We start from the raw sequence: 21057 nt of genomic DNA on the forward strand, positions 1-21057 counted from the left end.
AATAACACAGGTTGATTTACATGCATTAAACATAAATCCTAGTTTGACACCTCTTTTATGTCATTATTCCATTTTAATAAATTTTGCCACTAATCTTCAACAAAATTATGCCATTAAAACTATACATGCCCTTCTTTATACGTTAAGATATTACTAATTTATTTTTATAATTATTTATTGCATCGACTAAAGTATAAATATTAGTGTGATATTATTTGTATTTTGTTTTATAATTATTTATACAATATAATTATTTATACAATCTTGTTTGTTCAAACGTTTGTATTTTATGTTACATTTGCATTCATCGTCTTTAAAATATCTAATTATTCATCTTATATATACAGTATATACTTAATTGAGTTGATATCATAAGTTAATTAAATATCTTCAATTAGGAAATAAGTAAAAATTCTCTCTTTTCACATAGTAATAAATATTTTCTTATGAGTATTTTTTTCATTTTTAACACATACGACGATAATTTCTTAAATTCTTAACTTTATCAATTCGATTAAACTCTCGTTTATTTTTTATATAAAATTATAATTTTTTTCACCCATGAAATTATGTAAGTATTCTCATTTGTTATAATATAGATATAAAATAATTTTGATTCAATTATATTATTATCCAGTACAATTATATAAAATGTTACAATCATGATGATGAAGAATTATTACTAATTCAACTAGTTGAATTAATTGTAAAAATTACATGGGCGATTATTTTTTAAAGTAAATAAACAACTATATCTTTAATTTCAAATTTTTAAAGTAATTTTGCGTCAATTTCCAATCCATTGAATCATATGATAGTGGAAATATGTAACCTAATTAAACCCAAATGTAAGATGTACAATGCATGCAGAAATTCACCTGGTACAGCAACAAGGAGAACGGCTGCTATATGTATAATTATTAGAAATTATGGTCAACCACGTTTGTAGCCCGTAGGTGGTAGTAACCGACATTTTTTTTTCTTTTTTAAATTTATCCACTTTTTGTTTTAAATTTAAAAAACAATCCAAAATGTTAGACGAAATTTTCCCTATAAATACTCTTGTAGTGAGCTGTTCTATAAGCATATCAACCAAGGTCAGCAAATATGGCGGCAATTCCAGCTCTTAGTGTTCAAGAGCTTGTCAAACAGCCTATCATTACAATCCCCCAACACTATGTTCGTTTAGACCAGCAACCCCTCACCGTCCCTAACGGTGGCCGTCCCTTACCAACGATCCCAATCATTGACATGAATCAACTGGTTTATGGGAAAGATTTTGATCTTCAACTCCACAAGTTGCACTCCGCTTGCAAAGACGGGGGTTTCTTTCAGGTTCTTCAGTTCACCCATATATTTTATAAGTTTGCATGCTATCTGCATGAAATCATAATTTTCTTGTTATAGTCTCACGTTTTGGACTTATATGTACTTTCACTATATATATAGATATTAATTTTATTAGAAGAGAAAGAAAAAGACAAAAAAAAAAACCCTAAAACTGGTTTTGCAATGCAGTTGGTGAACCATGGGGTTGACAGTACCGTAATGGAGAAGGTGAAACAGGAGGTTGAAGAATTTTATAAGCTTCCATTGGAGGAGAAGATGAAGTATAAGATAAGGGAAGGTGAGGTTGAAGGGTACGGAACTATAGAGAGAGAGGACGGCAAATTTGATTGGGCTGATAGGCTTTATATGATCACTAACCCTATTCTTCTACGAAAACCTCATCTCTTCCCTGAGCTCCCTTCATCCTTGAGGTTTTTAGCCTTTTTCTTTTAAAAATTTCGTTTTCTTGAAAATAAATAGTAAAATGGATCTGAAATATAGATATTGAATTAAAGAGAAAATAAATTAATAACACAGTTGAAATGCCGACATATAAATTTGCACCCCATCTGAAAACAGAAAATAGAAAGAGACATTTGTGGTCCTTTGATTTTTTTGTATTAATTTGGTTGGATATTTATGTCGGGCAGAAAATTAAGACAGAATTTCTTGATGTTGTTTTTCTCTTTTAAAAAGTCGGTGAAGTTTGATTCAACCAAACTTGGTTTCGTCAAACAATTTTGGTTTAATTAGATTATAAGAAGCATTTGAATTTCAACCCTAATGACTCAAATAATAAAAATTTGAATTTGAAGACTAAAATTTTAAATTGACTCTGTCTAAATTAATTAATTCGAAAATTAAATATGCACATTAGGTAGCTAAAATTATCTACCTCCCATTTCTTATCAATGTGGAAGTAAAAATTACAGATTATTAGTGAATCTATTAATGACAGATCATTGTTTTTCTCTTCATATGAAGAAATACGTTGGAGTCTTACATCTTGGAACTGCAAAACCTTGCGATGAAGCTTCTGAGTTTAATGGCTAAAGCTTTGGAAATTGATGAAAAAGAAATGATAGAATATTTCGAGGATGGCATGCAATCGTTGAGGATGACATGCTATCCTCCATGCCCTCAACCGGAGTTGGTGACGGGCATTACTCCCCACTCTGATCCCACTATCCTCACCTTTCTCCTCCAACTTAATGGAGTCGACGGCCTCCACATCAGCAAAGATGGTTGTTGGTTCCCCGTTACCATCCTTCCAAATGCCCTCGTTGTCAATGTAGGAGACATTTTAGAGGTTCAAATATTTCTCTCATCTATCTCTCTATTGTTTTAAATATGGTTTTATTCTGCAACACATCCTCAAATTATGGTTCATATTTTAAATTGGTCCCAAATTTTAGATTTTCTTGTTGAGTTCTTAGAATATTAATATCATAACAATTAGGTATATCCTTTGACTAATTTGGACGTTAAAGTTAGCTCAAATTTAACCAGGAGTATATTTTAAATATGTACAGGTTGTATGATCAACTAGAATGAGATATATTAAAAAAATGGCTCTCATAAATTAATAACACTATTTTTTTTAACACATCAATTTCAAGCTTTTCATGTCATAAATGCAACTTAATATAACATCTGATACTTTTTCTTAATTTGGTTCGTGATTTTTCTTGTTCAATTTGGTACCTAAATTTGACTTTTTTTTTCCTAATTTGGTACCTATACTTTTTTTGTCCAATTTAGTATAAAAATTTGTCAAACATTGTACAAATTTCTCCAATATGCTAACAATGTTTTTTTCATGAGGTAGAAAAAAATAATCCATTATCCATGATATGCCCAACATGTGGCAAATGATATGGATTTTTTTTCATTTTAAATATTCAATTACTTTTAGTTTAAGTTATTTATTTTATTTTATGTTTTAATTTAATATAATATTTTTTATTTTGGGTTTTAAAACTCTTGTTTTCTTCTTTAATATTTTATAATCCATTAAGCATAGCTCAAAGTACAATTTTTAACACAGACTTCTTCTAATATTGAAGATATTTTTTTATAGAATTAAGGCTTTGTGAAGACTAGACCATGCTTTTAGCAACAATCAAAGCAATTTTAGCGCCAATGAAAAGTAAAATTTAAGCCAATTGTTTAGCGATAAAAAAAACTACAAATAGATGTAACAATTCATGCCATTAATTTCATATCATGTGTGAGTGTCACTTGTCAGTCATATATATCCACTCATAAAAAAATATAATATTGATAGTGTTTAAATTTTAGACTATAGTTCAGGGATGCGCGGTAAAATTATCCTTTTATAATATATATATATATATTATGACTTAAATATTTAAATATTGCAGATCTTTAGCAATGGGGTATACCGCAGCATTGAGCATAGGGCAATACCGAATGCAGAGAAAGAAAGAATCTCAGTAGCCTTTTTCATAAAGCCTAAAAGAGAAGCATACGTAGGGCCATCGCCAAGTTTGATAAATCCTCAAAACCCTCCATTGTATAAAAGGGTTGGGATGGAGCAATACGTTAAAGATTTCTTCTCTCGTAAGCTCAATGGGAAAACATATCTGCAACATATGAGGATCAATAATGAATAATGAAGAAGGCTATCACTCTACTTGATTTTACTTGAAAATCAAAAACTATATATACACACACAGCTTTAGTGTGGTGTGATAATATTGGAGCTTTGGTGTTATATATGTATGAGACGTGAGCCCTGAGCTCAACTGCTTCTATCTGCAGGGATTTGTGTTCGTATAGCATAATGAATAAAAGGTGTAAAACGTATGTGTTTGTGTCTATTTGACTTTGTATAATAATACATTTATAATAAAAGCTTTAAAAAAAAACCATTAAGACTTTGATTGAAAAATTAAAATTTATATTGTTTGGGTAGAGTTGAAAAATGAGATGAAATTAAAAATTATAAACTTTAAATTAGGTCATATTTGATAAAACGTTGAAAAAATTCAATCAACTGAAAATTAATATTTTCAGCATCTTGATTATTTGAACACGTTTGATAACCCACAATGAAAATTACTATATAGAAATTTTTCTACAAAAATGTAAAAATAATAAGTAGATAGTAACCTACTTATCACTTAATACAGAATAATTTTGATTATTTTTATTTTATTTTATTTTATGTTATATTATATTATCTTTAATTAAACAATCTAATTATATTTAGAATGTAATTTTAAGTTTAATATGTCAAATAAATTTTATAACTTAAATTCAACACTTATTTTTTCAGTACTTATTTTTTCAATATTTATTTTTTAACACTTAATGTTTCAGTTTATCAAACATAGTCTAACACACATCATTCTCTCATTTTCTCGACTATTATCATACTAATTTAGAATTATTGGTTTTTGTGTATTAGGATAGTAAATGATCATCTCTTTTATTTTTCTTTCCTCCCACTTTTCTTTCCCACCAAATACACTCAAATTTTATTTTTTTCCCACTTTTTTCACTCCACAACTCTTTTTAAAATGATAAGCACCTGTACAAGTATACCATTAATTTTCTCTTATAACTGATTAATTTTAATCCGACCCATAATTTTTTGAAAAATATATCATTTTAAAAAAAAAATAAGGTTTAAAAGTTAGAATTTAGACTTTAAAATTTAAAATTTTAAAGTTTGAAGTTTTAAATTTATAGTTTAGAATCGAGTTTTTGAGTTCAAAGTTTAGGGTTCAAGAGTTCGATAAATAGAGGTTTTAGGATTTTTGAGTTTTGAGGATTATAGTTTAAAGTTTGAAGTTTAAAGTTTAGGACTAATAGTGAGGTTTGGTGGTTCGGGATTCAAGGGTTTAATTTAGAGAATTGAAATTTTGAGTCTTTTCTAAGTGTGGTAAAATTTATAAAAAATTTATAAAATTATTAATAATATAAATTATATCCAGTCATTTTCCTGAGAATGTTATGGATGGAAATGGAGTGGGAAATGAATGAAGAAATCATTTTAACATACGAAAAACAAGGTTGGGGATGTGGTCAAAGTTGGCTAAAGAAGCTCCAATTTAAAGCTTTACAACATTTCCAGCTATACTTAGAGGAGAATTTGGACTCATTTTTATACACACACACACGAGGGAGGGAGTGATTGATGTGATTTATGTCCCGAAGCTCTTGTTCCCCAACGTGGCTGTCAACGTCTAACGCCTTCACCATTTCATTGGTGGAGTTGTCGGCGCTAAATTTGTAATCTTTTAATGGACAAAACATCATAATTGAAAACCAAAACCCAGTTCAGCTGAGGAAATTGATAATTGCACCACAGACAAAATTAACATGTGGTGTCTATGTCCTGGGGCCCAACCAAACCGACAGAATTAAGCCAGGTGTTGAAATCTTTTGATAGAAGTAGTGACTAATTTTCTCCCAATCAAATTATTCAAAAAAATAAATAATTAATTATAAAATATACTCTATTTTGTAAAAAAATTAAATCTCAATTACATAATTAAAAATAAAATAAATTTTCACTATGCTACACCTTGTAGTTAAAAATAGAACAAGAATTAAACCCTAAACCTTATACCAATCAACTTAAAATTCATACACTTAATATTTACTTAAAATCTAATAAAATATTATGATCCCTTTATTTAAAAATTGATAAATTAATCTTTGTATGTTGAATTAAAAATTTAAAATCTCAACCATAACCATACAGTTATACGTAACATGCCATATATATCTTATAATGATGTATAAAATTAATTTTTAATAATAAAAATTTTAACAAAATAATTAATTTATTATTAAATTTAATATAAAGTGACTACTTCATTTTTTAATGGAGAGAACAAAAATCAATTCGACTACTAATAAAAAAAATTAAGGTGGCAGTGTTCTAAACGTGATGAATTTGTTGGTTAGGTTGTCAATCTAATCCCACAAAATAAACTCCCAACCCAAAAAGGCAAAAATCCCAAAGCATCTTTTTCATTTCAACATCCACAGCTGTGAGAGCATTTAGCACCTATAGGACAGATGGCAATATCACTATAATAAATGAGATATCTGCCTTACATGTAGCAAATCTTTTGAAGAGAGTAGGCATTGAAGTTGTTGGGAACTATGCTTTTTAGCTTTTCCTATATAATAATAATAAATGTGTTTGTTTGACTACACAATTAATCCTACAAAAATACTTGGATTTACAATCAAATCTGGGGGTTTTCGCTAAGAAGCTATTAACGAGGACCGCGGCCAATTTTTAATACTAACAATCATGTTTTTTATCACAGTATTTCTCCTTCTTCACCAACAATGTCTTCATTAAGAACAGCATCCTCATCCTCCTCGTCTTCAAAGTACTCGTCTTTGAAGAATAAACCCAGTTTATGGAGTGGATTCTCACCTTTTATCATCCCATAAGCTCCTCCTTCAATTACCCTTTCACATGCTCCACTTTTTCGACCATAAAATTGATTACTGTACAGACAACATCCTAACAACGTTTCCAGTTCCTTTAGAATCTCCAGATTCTGTTCAATCTCTGCTGTTTTTTCCATCTGCAAATATCAAAAGGCCATACAAATCTAAACCCACTCCTACAAAATGAACATAAAGTACACCCGAAAAGGAGGGCAAAAAATTGTAAACCTTTTGCAGTGCAAGTCGAGCGGCTTCTCTTTCTCTTTCCCGTTGCTTTTTCAATTCAGATTCCGCCTTCATTTTGGCAGCATATTCAGCAGCCCGGATTTGAGCTTCAATCTTTGCCTTTTCTGTACAAAGATACAACAAAGAGTCAACTACCAAACCTACAGGTATTATTGCTGAATAGAGTTATCCAACTTAGAACTACTAGTAACAAGGACTGGTTCCTGTATTCAGCCTTCAAAAAATGTGCATCAGGAGGACTGGTATTCCTAATCACATATATCCCATCTTAAATCAAACCCACCCTACAAGTACATTCATTTCTTTTATATAATAAGAACTTTCAGATATGAACACATTAGCACAAGAAAACACGAGGGGAAGAGAAATTGTAGAATATGATATCGAATTAATGATTGAATATGGAGGCACAAACTGGATCATCCTGATAATAAGATTGATTTGGCACATACAAACAAAAAAGGGTGAAAATATATATATCTTATTTAATAGTTCATATGTCATAAATGAATAAGTAACAAAAAAACGAAGTAAACATGTATTTTAAATTGGAACGCATTACTTGAGAGTTGAGACTTGAGACACCCATAAAGAGTTTAACTTCTTGTCAATCTTTTTAATTCCATTTTATGAGAATCAGAAGTTCATTTTATAGCAGCCAAATTAAAAATAGGAAATAGAAAAAAATAAAATGACCACCAACAGACAACAATAACTCAAGAACTAGAACAATCACCTTCGCGCTGCCTCCGTTCCAATCTTTCTTTTTCCTGCTGTAACTTAACTGGATCAGCTTTATCACCCTATTTAGTAAAGCAGCTTAATTATCACTATTAAATACCAAGAAGCCAACAAGCAATTCACACCATGCAAGACAACATTCAAAATGAAAAAGATATAACCTTGCATAAACTTACATGATCAAGTAGTGTCTTCGTCTGAGCTTTCAAAATGGTTTCTGCAAAACGGCTCTTTAGCATTGCAGCACGGAGAGCCTTCTTCGGTGACATTTGTGCATCAAAAATAGGAGTTGAGAAGCCTAATAATAGAAAAACAATGAACTGGTTAAACTTACCGCATTGAAGCAATTTTAACGACAACCACAAACCACATCAGCTCTTCAAGGCAAAGAGAAAAGAACTTAAAACGGTTTAACATCAGTAGATAAACTAACCTTCACCAGAACCAGCATCTGTTGCAGGAGTTGTAAGATGGGGACTAAGAGAAACATTCCCTTCGTCTAAAGCACTTACAGCACCTAAACATTTTTTGAAAGAATTCAAATACTCAAATCAAGAATCAAGTAGAAAATCATGAAATACAATTGAGATGTTTCCTCACCATTAGAATCTGGATCAGACTTGCTCATTTGTGATGTCAATGTGCTTTTTGCCTGGCAGTCCTATATTTTAATGTAAAATTTTAGTAACATATTTCATGGCACTAATCAGAACAATAACCATTGATATTATAAAAACAATCACATGTACCATTTTAGAGGCATCAGCACTACACACTCTAAGATCTCCACCCAACAATCTTTCTGAAGTCACATCTACACCAAGCCAAAAATAAGATTTTTGGAAAATTAAAGAAAGTTATGGCCTAAAATAACAAAAAAAAAAAAAGAAAAGAAAAAGTGGTAGCACAAGAAGTTATTAACTGACCACTCGAAGATGCATGATTTGAATCACACGGAAGGCTACACTGACACTTCATGCTCCCACATGAACTGCATTTGCAGGCACCAGGGCTCAATGGTGGCTTGGCATTGATAGACCCATTTGTACACCCACCACTAGAGCTAGCACTACTGGTGCCTATAAGACACATCGCAAATTAGCTCCAATAAAGAGCCATAAAGCAGAAACTTTATTCTGCCACTTCGTACCTTTTTGTAAGTTCTTTCCTGGCAACTTGCTCACACTATTCCGTGCAGGTTTAGGAGTCTCAACCTGTTAACAAGTCAATTATCTCAGCATCAAAAGCAACTTGGATTTTCTATTATAATAACATAAAATGAGCAAACGGATAACATCAAGCCAGAACAAAGATGCTTTACTCCTACTTGTTTTGTAAGCAATTTTCAAACCCAGCCTTTTTCTTTAATAAATAAATCAAATTTAAACCAATTCAGAATACACAAGAATGTTTGTTTACAAATACCACAGACAATACTCACTTCTGCTGCTCTTACATTCAAAGTCACTTTCTCAACCTTCTCCTCAGATAGCTTTGACTTCTTCGGCAAAGAGCTATTTCGGGATAGCTGTATTTTAGGACAACCCTGCCTTGATTCATCAACATCTTTCAGTCGCACACTTGAAATTTTCCCATTCCCAACCTTAAAATTTTCTTGATTCCACTTTTCCTCCAAAGATTTCCATCTTGACTCAAAAAACTCGTTCATTTCTTGCGCCATTTTATGAACGTTATTAGATGGGGGATTATACAGCATGGCATTAGAAAACGTCAGTCTAATATCAGCCACAAATTCTTCAATGCCAAGATAAGCATTCTTCACTAGCTTGGACTTAATTGTACCCAAATCCATGGGGTTTTTTATTATTGAAAAATAATCAGGAATCTTTAAAGCTATAGGATCCACTGGTTGATTGAAAACCCAACCAGCTGGATGCTTCATCAAAGCATTCAGTAGGGTAGTACACTGCTGAGTCATGCTGCGGTCCATCTTTCGCCTCTTCTCTTGTGGACCACCCATTATCACCCCTTCTGGTCGACGCTTAGAAGCACCATAAGTCTCTTTTGAATTGCCAGGATATGATTTCCTTTTCCCATCAAAAGAGCTGCTCAGTTGCTGCCCAAACTCAAGTGATTGTGGCGCAGAAACTGATTCAATCCTTAGAATGGGGAACTTAATCTTCAACTTATGCTTTGGCACTACACTTTCTGCAGCAATCATTTTTTGAACCTGCGAACTTGAAATATACCACCTTCTATATTTACACACAGACAAACATATGGAGAAGTAAAAAAAAAAAAAAAAAGAACATAAACAAGAGCTTAAACTTTTTTTTTTTTGAAGCATGAACATGCTAAAAGATCCATAAATTCATGGCTTATATTGGCAGGACCAATATCAAAAGCATCACGCATTAAACAAATGGTAAGATATAATGCCAACATGGATTCATACAAGTAAACTAAGGGTAAAATCAAGAACCTTCAAAAGAAGTAAAAAGCTGATCAGATGCAACAGGGGTTTCCCAAACAAATATCCAACAAAAGCAACCCCCCGCCCCCCAAATAAAACACTTCAAAGTCAATGTATTTGTTCTTTTTACAGATCACCCGATCATTCTTCAGACAGCGTTGACCAAAAAAGACCAAAACTTTGTAACAAACACGACTAAAGATAATAAACCCACAAAACATCGAATTTAAACCGAGGATTCAGTAACTTAAACACGAAATTTTGCATCAGTACCTGGGAAATTTTGGAACTTTCCATGAAACGAATTCAACTTAAACTAATAACAACAAAATTATTCATCAGAGAACTGATCAGAAGTACATTCATAACAAACCCAACCCACACATGCATTCCAGACCTCAACCCCCAATTCCAAGAAATCAGAAGATTCAAACCCATGAAGAAGAAAAAAAAAACCAAATTGGGGTCACAAGAGAACAAATAAAAAAGGCTTGTACATACATTCCAAACCTCAATTCCCCCGAATCAAAACAATAAGTTTCAAACCAACAGAGAGAACAAAACCCAAATTAAGGTTCGCCGAAACATACCAGAAAATCGAAACAAGCAATCACCAGGATCAAATTAAACCGATTGATCGAATCCAACGGCGAGAGATCGAAGAGAAGCGAAACGAAAGTATAATAGAAGAGAGTAAAGATGGAGAAGAGAAGAGAGAGAGTGTAAGAGAATTAGCTAGGGTTTATCTCTCTACACTGCTACTCTTTACTCTTACTCTACCGCTTCTTCCATAGCAAAACAGAGAGAGCGGCTAAATCTCATCTTAGGGTTTTCTTTTCTTATCTCTGCTCCTCAACCCGCAATGTACTTGACCAACTTACCCTTTTTTATCCCCAAATCAACAGTCAATTTATGCTTTTCTGAATTGGATATAAATGTACTTATCTAAGAATCATTAAATTTGTGAAGAATTAATTAACTTTTATATATATATATTAAATATCGAATTTAAGCATAATACAAAATGAAATTTAACTTTAAACTCAAATTTGCAAACAAAATAATTTTTACTCATTAAATTAAGCATATTATTAAATTTAACTCTTAACAGTTTATATTTTTGTTGTCTTGACTTTTTTTAATTAAATTTTACTATTAATCTTTTAAAATTAATTAAATTATTTTTATGATATTAACATGATAACTAGCGTGACAATTTATGTATACTTTATATTAGTCTAACACTAATTTTTGATATGTCATATCAACGAATAATTTAAAATTATAAAATTTCAATAAAAATTAAAACTCAAAAAAAATCATAAATTTTTAAAAATTATTATAGAGTACATATGAATTGACATACAATTAAAATATTTACATTAAAAATTAATTTAATCTTTTTTAAAATATCAATTTTAAATTCAACAGACTCAAAAAATATATATAAATATTAAATTTAATATTTTACCATTAAATTAAGAAGGGAGGGAAATTAATAGCTTTAAAGAAGTACATAGTTTGTAGATTTTAGTGTTGACTTTAACCAAAAGATAATAATAATGTTGTTGTGGCCCAGGTTCAACTGTCATCATTAAATATCTTATTTGTGTTGCCCTCAAAAAAATATCTTATTTGTGTTGATTTTTTTTTTGAGGACAACAAAATATATAAAAGTAAATATTGCATATATTGTGGATAAAATAAGAACTCAAATGGCCAAAAGATTAAACATATTTATAGGTTAGTTCGGATTAGATCTGAGTTCAATTTATGATATCGAATTATATATATTTTTCGATTTAAAATTTTACTTAAGTCAATAAATGATAAATTAATCTTTAATAATTATATATTTTTAATATTATGTAATATTTGAACTCAAGTTGTGACTTATTTTTCGAGTGTTTATCTTCTTCAAAAACCGTTTGGATTTAAATAAAATTGTACTAAAAATCATTATATAACATTTTATTTAATTTAACATATTTATTAATATTTACATTACAATATAATGTATTAAATTTTCACACCATATAAATTATTAATATATAAAAATAACAATATACTATAGATTTGAAAAAGTGTAGTACTTGTTTCAAGTTTGGGAGATTAGAAGTGTTTATAAAGTAAAGTTGGATTTGGATCGAGCTGATGCATGGTATCAATACTATATAAAATTTCTTAGCCCGACTTGAAATATAGGCCTCAATTTTTCATTAAACCTTTATATATGGCTAACCCTAAACCTATTTAGTTAAAAGTGTTCATAAGTTGAGTTAAATCAGGTTATGAATAGGTTTAAGCATGATATTAACATGCTTTATATTTGTCAAAGCCCGGCCTGGTTGGAAACACGAGTATAAAATTTTATTCAAACCTGTTCATATCTTTAAATGGTTAATCCAAATTGATTTAAAGCTCATCCATATTGTTTTTCTGGATTATTTATAATATTTTTAATTTAATATTTAATAATTATATATAATTTTTTTATATATAAGCATCTTAACAAATTTTTAATATTTACATTATAATATTATATATTATTATAAATTATATAATATATAAAAATAACATAATATATAATAAATACAGAAATGGGTCGAGCTAGGCTCAAGCATTAGATGTTCAAGCTTGAACCCAATCTATATTTTAAATGGGTTTATTTTTTTGTTCAAGTCTACAATATTTTTATCCAAAATCACCCAAATTTCATGCGAAACTTTAGGCTTGGGTCAGTAATTCAACCTACGAATAAGTCTAATTTAGATAACACATATTATTTTATTTAATATTTAATATTTATGAATATATCATTTACTTTTATTCTATTAAAATTTTAAGGCTTAATATAACATTTCGTACCTGAACTTGGTATTTTTTTTCTAATTTGGTGCCTAAAACTTTTTGTTGCCCAATTTGATACTTGAACTTGGCTTTTTTTTCCCTAATTTGGTATCTAAATTTATTAAATGTTACACAAATTACGTAAAACACTAACAATATTAATTTTTTTGTTATGGTACAAAAATATTGCCGATTAAAAGAAATTAATGTTAAAAATAGGTATTGAGCTATGCTTAACAAATTAATATTAAATAAGAAAAAAATAAGAATCCAAATTAAAAAAATTCATTATTTTAATTAATAAAATAATTAATTAGTTAATTAAAACTAAAAGTAATGGAACATATAAAATATAAGAAAAACATTATATCATCTGTCACATGTCGATCATACATTGGTTATTTTTGCTATCTCATAAAAAATAACATTGTTAGTATATTGGAATAATTTGCAAATGTGTGTCAAGTTCAAGTACCAAATCGACCAAAAAAAAAGATTAGATACTAAATTAGGAAAAAAAGTAAAATTTAGGTATCAAATTTTTAAAAAAAGAGTCAAATTCAAATACCAAATATTATATTAAACCAATTTCTAAACATAAACCGCTTAATTGTAACATAATTTTCAGTGTTCATGTTATAGGATTGTACAATGTAAATTGCTAATATACATTAAAAAAATAATACAAACGGATCGATTTAGAAACCTTTATAAGGTTAAGGGCTAGTTTAGTATTATTTTTAAAAAGTGTATTTAAAAGTACTTTTGAGAAATGTTTTGGGAAGTTTTGTGTAAAATTTAAGTGTTTCCTATTGCTATCAAAAGTAATTTTGATAAATAAAATATTTATTTTAGACATAATATTATAAAGTAACAAATATGCATTTAAATAATGTTCAAATAATTAATATTATGATATTTTAGCAAGAATATAAAATAATTTATTATAACTTATTGTTAATATTTTAATATATAATATTAATTTTAAATATTTCTAAGTAATTAATATTATTTATTAAATTTAAATAATCAGAAAACAACTAACCTAAAAGAGAAGAAAAAATGAACAACTTGAAGAGAATAATAAGAAAAGAAACTTACCGGTGGAGGAATTAAAAGAGGAACAAAAGAGAAGAGAACCATAGGAAAGAAAAAATGAGTATTTTGACGTGCCTTTTGGAGAAGATAAACTGATGTTAAAAATGTAAATAGCAGTGAAAGCACTTTTTGGCTGAGGAAAAAGTTAAAATTTTCAACTTTTTCATATGCCAAAAAATACTTTTTTTAAGTTGAAATTTTTATTCAATCAATATTTGTTTGGCAATACTTTTAGGTGAGAAGTAATTTTTGAGGGAAAAATCTATCTCAAAAGCATTGCTGAACGGAACCTAAGTTGGGTAACGGCCAAATTTTTTTTCTCTTTAAAATTTATTCAAGTCATCCTCAAAACTTATTTTATTATTAAAACAATATTGTTTTATGTATTATAATTAAAATTAGATAAAATATTTTAGTTATTTATGTTTGAAATGTTACGTTATCATATTATAATATTTTAGTTACTGAACCGTTAATTACCGTTAATGGTATAACGGTAAGCTGATGTGACACATTAAATCATCATTTCAAACAAAAAATTAGGTTAAATTATACAATTGGTCTTCAAATTTTTTCATTTTGAGCAATTTAAATTTTTTTCTTTTATTTTCTTTTTATTTTCTTTATTTTTCATTCTCTTCTGCTTCTCTCTTTGTTTTTTTACCTTTTCAATTTCTTTTAACATATCTGGAAGCCGAATTGGCAGTGAAGAAAGAAGCATGACATGGGTTTATGGGTTTTAGTTATTGTAACACCTTAAAAATTTCTACAGTAAGATATTATCCTTAATATAGTAAAATAAGGAAATAAAGGAACAAGAAGAGGAAAAATTGAGTTATGTCACTGGGAAGTATATTATGATATATTGATTCAAGAAAGGACTAAATTGTAAAAGTGAGAAAAGTTTTGTAGCCCAAGAGTAAATACTCAAAATTTGAAAGATTAAAGTGTAAATATGAAAAGTTGAAGGACTAATAGTGAAAATATTTTAAGGGTGGAATGATCTAGAAACCAAGGAAAATTGATGAATTAGGACCAAATTGAATAGGTGAATTATGAGGGACTAAATTGCAATTTTACCAAATGACTCAAGAATGGAATTTTAAAAAATCACTAAGGGAAAAATGATCAATTGGAAGAGAGAGAAATCCAGAGACAATGATGATGTTGGAGATATTTTAGATAAAATAAATAAATAAATATTAGTTTATTAATACTTTAAATTGATTTTTAAATAATATTTTATTATTTTTTTATTATTTTATTTAGTATATATAAGGAAAGAAAGATGAAGAATCATCATATTTTCTTTCCCATGCAAACCAACATGAGAGAGGAAGAAGAAAATAAGTTTTCTTTCTTTACAATTTAGTCCTTCTACCAAAAACTCATTGTTTTCACCTAAAAATTGAAATAATTTTCATAGTCATCAAGAGAGAAAGATAGCAAGGAGATGATGGGAGCAAGAATATCAAGTTGGATTCAAGAAACAGAAGCTAAAGGAGAGAGAAAAATCAAGTTAAAGATTGAAGTCAATAAGAAAATGTAAGAACATCAATATTTCAATATATTTTCAAGTTTAATATTGTTGAAAAAACATGGAATTGATGTTGATTTAGAGTTTTCTTATATATGGTCTTATATTTTTGTCATGTTAGTGAAGAGAAAATAAGAGAAAGTAATGAAAAATAGTGTAGAGAAAGAAAATAAGGGTGTTATAAACATGGTAAATAATACATTGCACTAAAATAGTTTTAGACAATGACGAGTAGTCTAAATTTGAAAAATCACCAAAAATTGTGGGAATCAAATTAGAGGTTAAATAAAAAAATGAAATTAAAGCTTATTTAGTCTAGATTCTTATAAAAGAAACGGTGTAAAAAATGAAATTGTAAATTGTGAGATATAGTAAATTTTGTGAGATAAGGTCAGAATGATTTCGGGTTCCTCTGTTCTGACTTTGGAAAATCATAAAAAATTGGAAAAAAATAATTAGAGGCTTAAATTTATATGATGAGTCTATTTTCAAGAGAAATAAATGGGAACATCATTTGAATTCTGTACAATGAGATAATTAATTTTTAGTTAAGAAGGGCCGGAATTGTCAGATAGCAGAATAAGGGTGACTTTAAAGAATAAACTGTACTTATTGGCTAAACCAAAAATTCTGAAAATTTTATGGTAATAAGATACATAAGTCTAGTTTCATGGAAAATTAGCGGATCTTAATTTTGAGTTCTGTAGCTCAAGATATAAATAATTTAGTGACTATGACGCAAATGGACAGTTTTGAATATACATATAAGTAAATAGTGAAATTATTAATATTGTTATTTGTAGCATGTTATATAAATTAAGGATGTGGAACGGAGAGGAGGAGGAGGAAAATATGTATGGCTACTCATCTAGCATGGCTAATTTGCATGTTTTAGGCTCAGGGACTAAATTGAATAAAAGTAAAACTTTATGGGTAATTTTGTAAAAATGTTAGAAATGACCAATTTGCATGAAATGGATTATTTTATCATTTAAAATTACAAAATTTAATGAAATTATTAATTTAGCTCAAGATCGGGGAAAAACATGTTTTAAGGATTAAATTGAAAATTGTTGAAATTATGGAAAATTCTAATATTTTATAGAATTCATGGGTTGTTATCAATTTGTTTGAGAATAACAACTGGAAATAAGGATTAAATTGCAAGAATTTTATTTTTTTTAGCCTAAGGATGAAATCGTCATTAATTAAAAAGTTTAGGGGTAAAATGGTAATTTTGTTTAGAGCATCAATTGAATGTATTAGAACATGAAATAAATAAAAACGATGATCAAATTTCTTTGTAAAGATCTGGATGACTCGAATACGAGACTTGAATGTGAAAAAGAAAAGATATCGAATTAATGAAATTATAAACATGAACAAGTAACGAGGTAAGTTAGTGTAAATTGAATTGTATTTTTAAATGCATGAAATATCGATATAATGAATTACTTGATTTATGTTTATGAAGAAATGACAAAAGAATAATATTTATCATGACATGTAAATAGGTGATTATCTTTGATACGTTGATACAAGGAAATTAATTAAATTGAGACGAGTAATAAATTCAAGTACAACATATTGAGAAAAATAAGTACGTTAAGAGACAATATGTTTGATTTTAATTGGTTCCAAATATGAACGTTAGATGAAATGAAATATCTGATAAATAAATCGGTAACTCCGGTAATGCTCTGTAACTCTATTCCGATGACGGATTCGGGTTAGGGGCGTTACAGTTATAGACAATGATGGCTTTCGACTTCCTGCCTTTTTCTTCACTGCCAATTCAACTTCCTGATATGTTAAAAAAATAGAGAATGTGGGAAAACAGAGAAAGAAACAAAAGATAATGGAAAATAAAGAAAAGAGAGAGAGGAAATTTTAAAGAATATAAAAGAAAAGAATTAAATTGCTTAAAATAAAAAAAAATACAAAGATCGATTATATAATGTAACCTAAAATTTTTGTTTGAAATGATGATTTAATGTGCCACAACAGCTTACCGTTAACCGTAATTAACGACTCAGTGACTAAAATGTTACAGCATAATAATGTAAGTGACTAAAACGTAACATTTCAAACATAAGTGACTAAAATGTAATCTAAGGTAAACAAAAGTTATCACGAATGTAGTTTAGCTAAATATAAAATTACGGAATTTAATTTACAAAATTATTGTCAAGACTCGATCAATTTCCTCTATTGGAAAGAAAGAGCTTCATCCTGTTATTGAAGCTTTATCAGCTCGAAAAAGATTTGTATTATTCAGGTAATTTCTTCATTCAATAATTTCTTTCTCTAAGTCCTACAGTTTCCTCTCAAAGCAGTGTGATGGTAATACCAATGACATTACATATCTAAAATCTAATGGATATACATTGATTTAAATTACAACAAGAAGTAGCCTCTGCATTATGAACCCTATATATAGAAACATACGTATTAATAATACATGTTGAGAGAGACAGTTATAAACCGCGAACATGGACAATAAAACAGAGGTGAGTTACATGTGAAGTTCAACTGGAACAAACAGGGAAAAAAAAAACAAATTTTCAATGCCAATCGAAAACTGGAAAAAATGTTGAGTGGCAAAGCACTAGTTCATGCACGAAGCTCAGCTCTCTTTCAAGGAACAATCAATGGATGCCTCAATTCCTCTTGTGAAGCTCTTTTGAAATAGGCATACAAGGCCAATTGGACTGTTCCCAGTACTGTTCCAATCCCATTGGGAGCCTGTATCAACACCACACAACATTTTAGAACAATATTTAAATGGTTACTGAAGGAAACTCTTCAGGGATTTTCAACTCCTTCAATAGAAATCTTTAAAATGTTATTCATATGAAATTGACGGATCTCTTAATAAGTTTAGTATTATTTTATATTAAGGTTTATCTCTCAATAGTCGCACAAGATTCCTCATTAGATCGAGCTGTGCATGATACAAAGCTACCTATCAAGGAGACGTGAGTGTCATGCGCTTGGTAAGATTTAAACCCTTAGATAAAGGGCAAGGGTTCAAATCATATTAAGCATGTGACACTCACCTTCCATTTCTAGATGGCCATGCACCACACACAGTTCGATTTGAGGAAATGCTCTCATTCCATGAACTCTATACAGCTATCAAAAGAGTTAACAAACCCCAACTTTAAGACAATATCAAACTTGTTGAGGGATTCACTGGCTCCAGACGAGTAACAACTTTTCCTAAATAAATCGAAAATCTCTCAACAAAAACCAAGATTTGGTGGACCTTACATAGATGAATGGATCGTGCTTAAGCAATCCATATACAAAGAAAGCTAAACTCATCAAGAATGTTGCCAGGGAGAGTGAAAACGGCATGTACTCGACGCTTTTCATTTTGATCACCAAATTCTGCCATATGAATGTTGAAACAAGAACATGAATGAGAAGGGATTCCGGGTTCTAAAACATAGAAGAAATCCGAATTGAACTTACGATTATGAGCAGGGGAGAAGCAAACATAGAAATCAAAGACGCGACGCTTAAATATCCGATGAAAAGTTGCCGTGACGATGAGTCCAAGAACTGGAGGCTCACGAAAACTATCGAAGCAAACACCGCGAAAACCGATACCAAGAACCCCAACATCTTCAGCTGCAAAGCACAAACATCATAAGATCAAAGATCATTTTGCAAATGGGAAAAGGTTAATAGTTCTTTTAGAAAGTTACCTTCATTGGCTTTGTAGCATATGCAATGAAAATGATGATGTAAATCAACTGAAAAACAGCTCCAATGGAATTGACAGTTGCCACCAAGATAATACCAGGAGATATAATGGGGAACCCATACCAGAGGCAAATCAAACAGTTCAAAAGAGCATATATGTATGGCATCCCTGAAAATTGTTCTGTTGATCCATTTCTGATTATTCTCCTAAATGTTGGTCTAAAAAAAACCAACGAAACAAATGTCAGTAAAAACAAGCCTTGTATCAGCTTTTTTTTTTTTTTTAGTGTGCAAATAAACTTACATAGGTGACAAGAACAGCCCAAAAGCAAAGATGTTACCTGCAAAATTTTTTAAAATCAACACAGATTAACAAAGTGCAGGACTGAATTTGATTGTTTCATTTGATGAACAAGAAAAAAGAAACCCTTAACCCAGAAAATCTTTATCTATTTCGAAGGCATCAAATTTCAGTACATAAGTTCAAAGTTTCCCCATCATGCATATTACAAATAATATGAACAGCTCTTAAGCTTAATCAAAATCAAACAGGAAAGCTTGAGAAGCTATAGCCTACCTGCAATACCAGCTGCATCACTGCAAACTTCATAAACTGAAGATATTATTGTTAACGACATTTGCAAACCTCAAAATATCTTTCCTTTTTTTTTTTCTCTCCCACTAATCTTGCTTCTCCCCACTTATTTCTTTAGCTTTGTATTTTTGCAAATAAATCCCAAGAGAAAGCTTCTGGTTTATATAAGACTCAGCTTGCTGAATGCTGATCACTTGTAAACCACATAAATAAATTTAGTTTAAATACTTAGGAGGTCCCTGTATTATAGGGACTAGATCAATTTAGTTCCTGTATTTTTTCAATTGCAAAAAAATCATTTACAAAATCACAAAAGCTTTAAAAATATTAACCCCTTTAATGATAAACGGTAAATATTAATTTTATTCCCATTTGACTTTATCTGATTTTTTTTAATAGTATGAAATTAAATTAAACTGTTAATAAATGACTAATTTGATTAGGCCCCTATAAGAGAAGGACCTCTTTGATATATTCACCAATAAATACATATAAGCTTTCTGAATTCTCCATGTGGGTTATAATTTAAAACCACTAGTTTTGATTGCCAAATTGGTTTTGTCTTTGCGTGTTTGAGCAGTGTTCACAAATCACAAAATTCTTCAATATACAGGGGTGAGGCAGAGCAGCCTGTCTTGCTCACCAAGTCACTTTGAGTTAACTCGTAAATAGTAAAATTATTTTTTTAAATGAAGTAAACCTGGTTCTTGATTGATTCTTACCGAGTCATTGTCAATCAGTTAAAAGAACAGCTCAGCCTGGACTCACTTTTCACAGCCATAAACTCACTAGTTTAGTTTCTGGAACATATGTTCACAGCAATTAAGTGATATCATTTGATGAACTCATGTTTTCATGCAAATCAAACCCCACACACAGAGAAAAGAGAGGATATATTTGTTTCTCCCCTCATAGTAGAGAAGGTAGATAAAATATATGGTGTAGAATCAAAATCAAGGTTAGTGCTGGTGTAGGATGGATTATAGACACAGATTCAAGTAAAAGTCTTCAGCAGGCTGCCAAGCTCTCCTTGATGTGACACTTTTCTAATATGTCGCTGTATATTTATGTAAG

At 29.7% G+C, this 21057-nt stretch overlaps 3 protein-coding genes across 10 annotated transcripts; 1 reads left to right on the plus strand and 2 right to left on the minus strand.

Moving 5' to 3' along the window:
- The first annotated feature begins 1086 nt into the window (after positions 1–1086).
- On the plus strand, positions 1087–4172 carry LOC108488056 (protein SRG1-like). Its single transcript, XM_053020076.1, has 4 exons — positions 1087–1335; positions 1519–1760; positions 2314–2620; positions 3714–4172. Exons 1-4 carry the CDS (start codon positions 1108–1110, stop codon positions 3963–3965), a joined length of 1029 nt encoding a protein of 342 aa, XP_052876036.1. The 5' UTR covers positions 1087–1107; the 3' UTR covers positions 3966–4172.
- A 2148-nt stretch (positions 4173–6320) lies between these two features.
- On the minus strand, positions 6321–11121 carry LOC108489522 (transcription factor GTE12-like). 7 transcript variants are annotated; one of them, XM_053020080.1, is made up of 11 exons: positions 10783–11121; positions 9200–9949; positions 8909–8972; positions 8685–8837; positions 8508–8572; positions 8359–8419; positions 8192–8275; positions 7935–8056; positions 7754–7787; positions 7000–7121; positions 6321–6908 (listed from the first exon to the last, which is right to left on the minus strand). In XM_053020080.1, the coding sequence occupies exons 2-11, from the start codon at positions 9938–9940 to the stop codon at positions 6636–6638; spliced, it is 1719 nt and encodes a 572-aa protein (XP_052876040.1). In that variant the 5' UTR covers positions 9941–9949; positions 10783–11121; the 3' UTR covers positions 6321–6635. The 7 variants fall into 7 exon arrangements, with proteins under 7 accessions (XP_052876040.1, XP_052876038.1, XP_052876039.1 ...); XM_053020078.1 differs by having other exon boundaries at positions 7754–7790; XM_053020079.1 differs by having other exon boundaries at positions 9200–9956.
- Positions 11122–17941: 6820 nt separating this feature from the next.
- On the minus strand, positions 17942–20144 carry LOC108488890 (bidirectional sugar transporter SWEET2a-like). 2 transcript variants are annotated; one of them, XM_053020081.1, is made up of 6 exons: positions 19966–20144; positions 19693–19729; positions 19391–19607; positions 19155–19313; positions 18946–19070; positions 17942–18422 (listed from the first exon to the last, which is right to left on the minus strand). In XM_053020081.1, the coding sequence occupies exons 1-6, from the start codon at positions 20024–20026 to the stop codon at positions 18338–18340; spliced, it is 684 nt and encodes a 227-aa protein (XP_052876041.1). In that variant the 5' UTR covers positions 20027–20144; the 3' UTR covers positions 17942–18337. The 2 variants fall into 2 exon arrangements, with proteins under 2 accessions (XP_052876041.1, XP_017648657.1); XM_017793168.2 differs by having other exon boundaries at positions 18951–19070; positions 19966–20142.
- Between the last annotated feature and the right edge of the window lie 913 nt (positions 20145–21057).

This window comes from Gossypium arboreum, chromosome 10, assembly GCF_025698485.1.
Source record: "Gossypium arboreum isolate Shixiya-1 chromosome 10, ASM2569848v2, whole genome shotgun sequence".
Lineage (NCBI taxonomy): Eukaryota > Viridiplantae > Streptophyta > Magnoliopsida > Malvales > Malvaceae > Gossypium > Gossypium arboreum.

Bases quoted from the DNA above. Each gene is read 5' to 3' on its own strand.
- LOC108489522 (XM_053020077.1), bottom strand. From the start codon at position 9,940: ATGATTGCTGCAGAAAGTGTAGTGCCAAAGCATAAGTTGAAGATTAAG. The intron at 8,838-8,908 runs GTACGAAGTGGC...TGTGTCTTATAG, and splicing joins AGGAAAGAACTTACAAAAAG to GCACCAGTAGTGCTAGCTCT. The intron at 8,573-8,684 runs GTCAGTTAATAA...GGCTTGGTGTAG, and splicing joins AAATCATGCATCTTCGAGTG to ATGTGACTTCAGAAAGATTG.
- LOC108488056 (XM_053020076.1), top strand. From the start codon at position 1,108: ATGGCGGCAATTCCAGCTCTTAGTGTTCAAGAGCTTGTCAAACAGCCT. The intron at 1,336-1,518 runs GTTCTTCAGTTC...TTTGCAATGCAG, and splicing joins AAGACGGGGGTTTCTTTCAG to TTGGTGAACCATGGGGTTGA. The intron at 2,621-3,713 runs GTAGGAGACATT...TAAATATTGCAG, and splicing joins CAAATGCCCTCGTTGTCAAT to ATCTTTAGCAATGGGGTATA.
- LOC108488890 (XM_017793168.2), bottom strand. From the start codon at position 20,026: ATGTCGTTAACAATAATATCTTCAGTTTATGAAGTTTGCAGTGATGCA. The intron at 19,314-19,390 runs GTAACTTTCTAA...TGTGCTTTGCAG, and splicing joins ATGCTACAAAGCCAATGAAG to CTGAAGATGTTGGGGTTCTT. The intron at 19,071-19,154 runs GTAAGTTCAATT...TTCATATGGCAG, and splicing joins CTTCTCCCCTGCTCATAATC to AATTTGGTGATCAAAATGAA.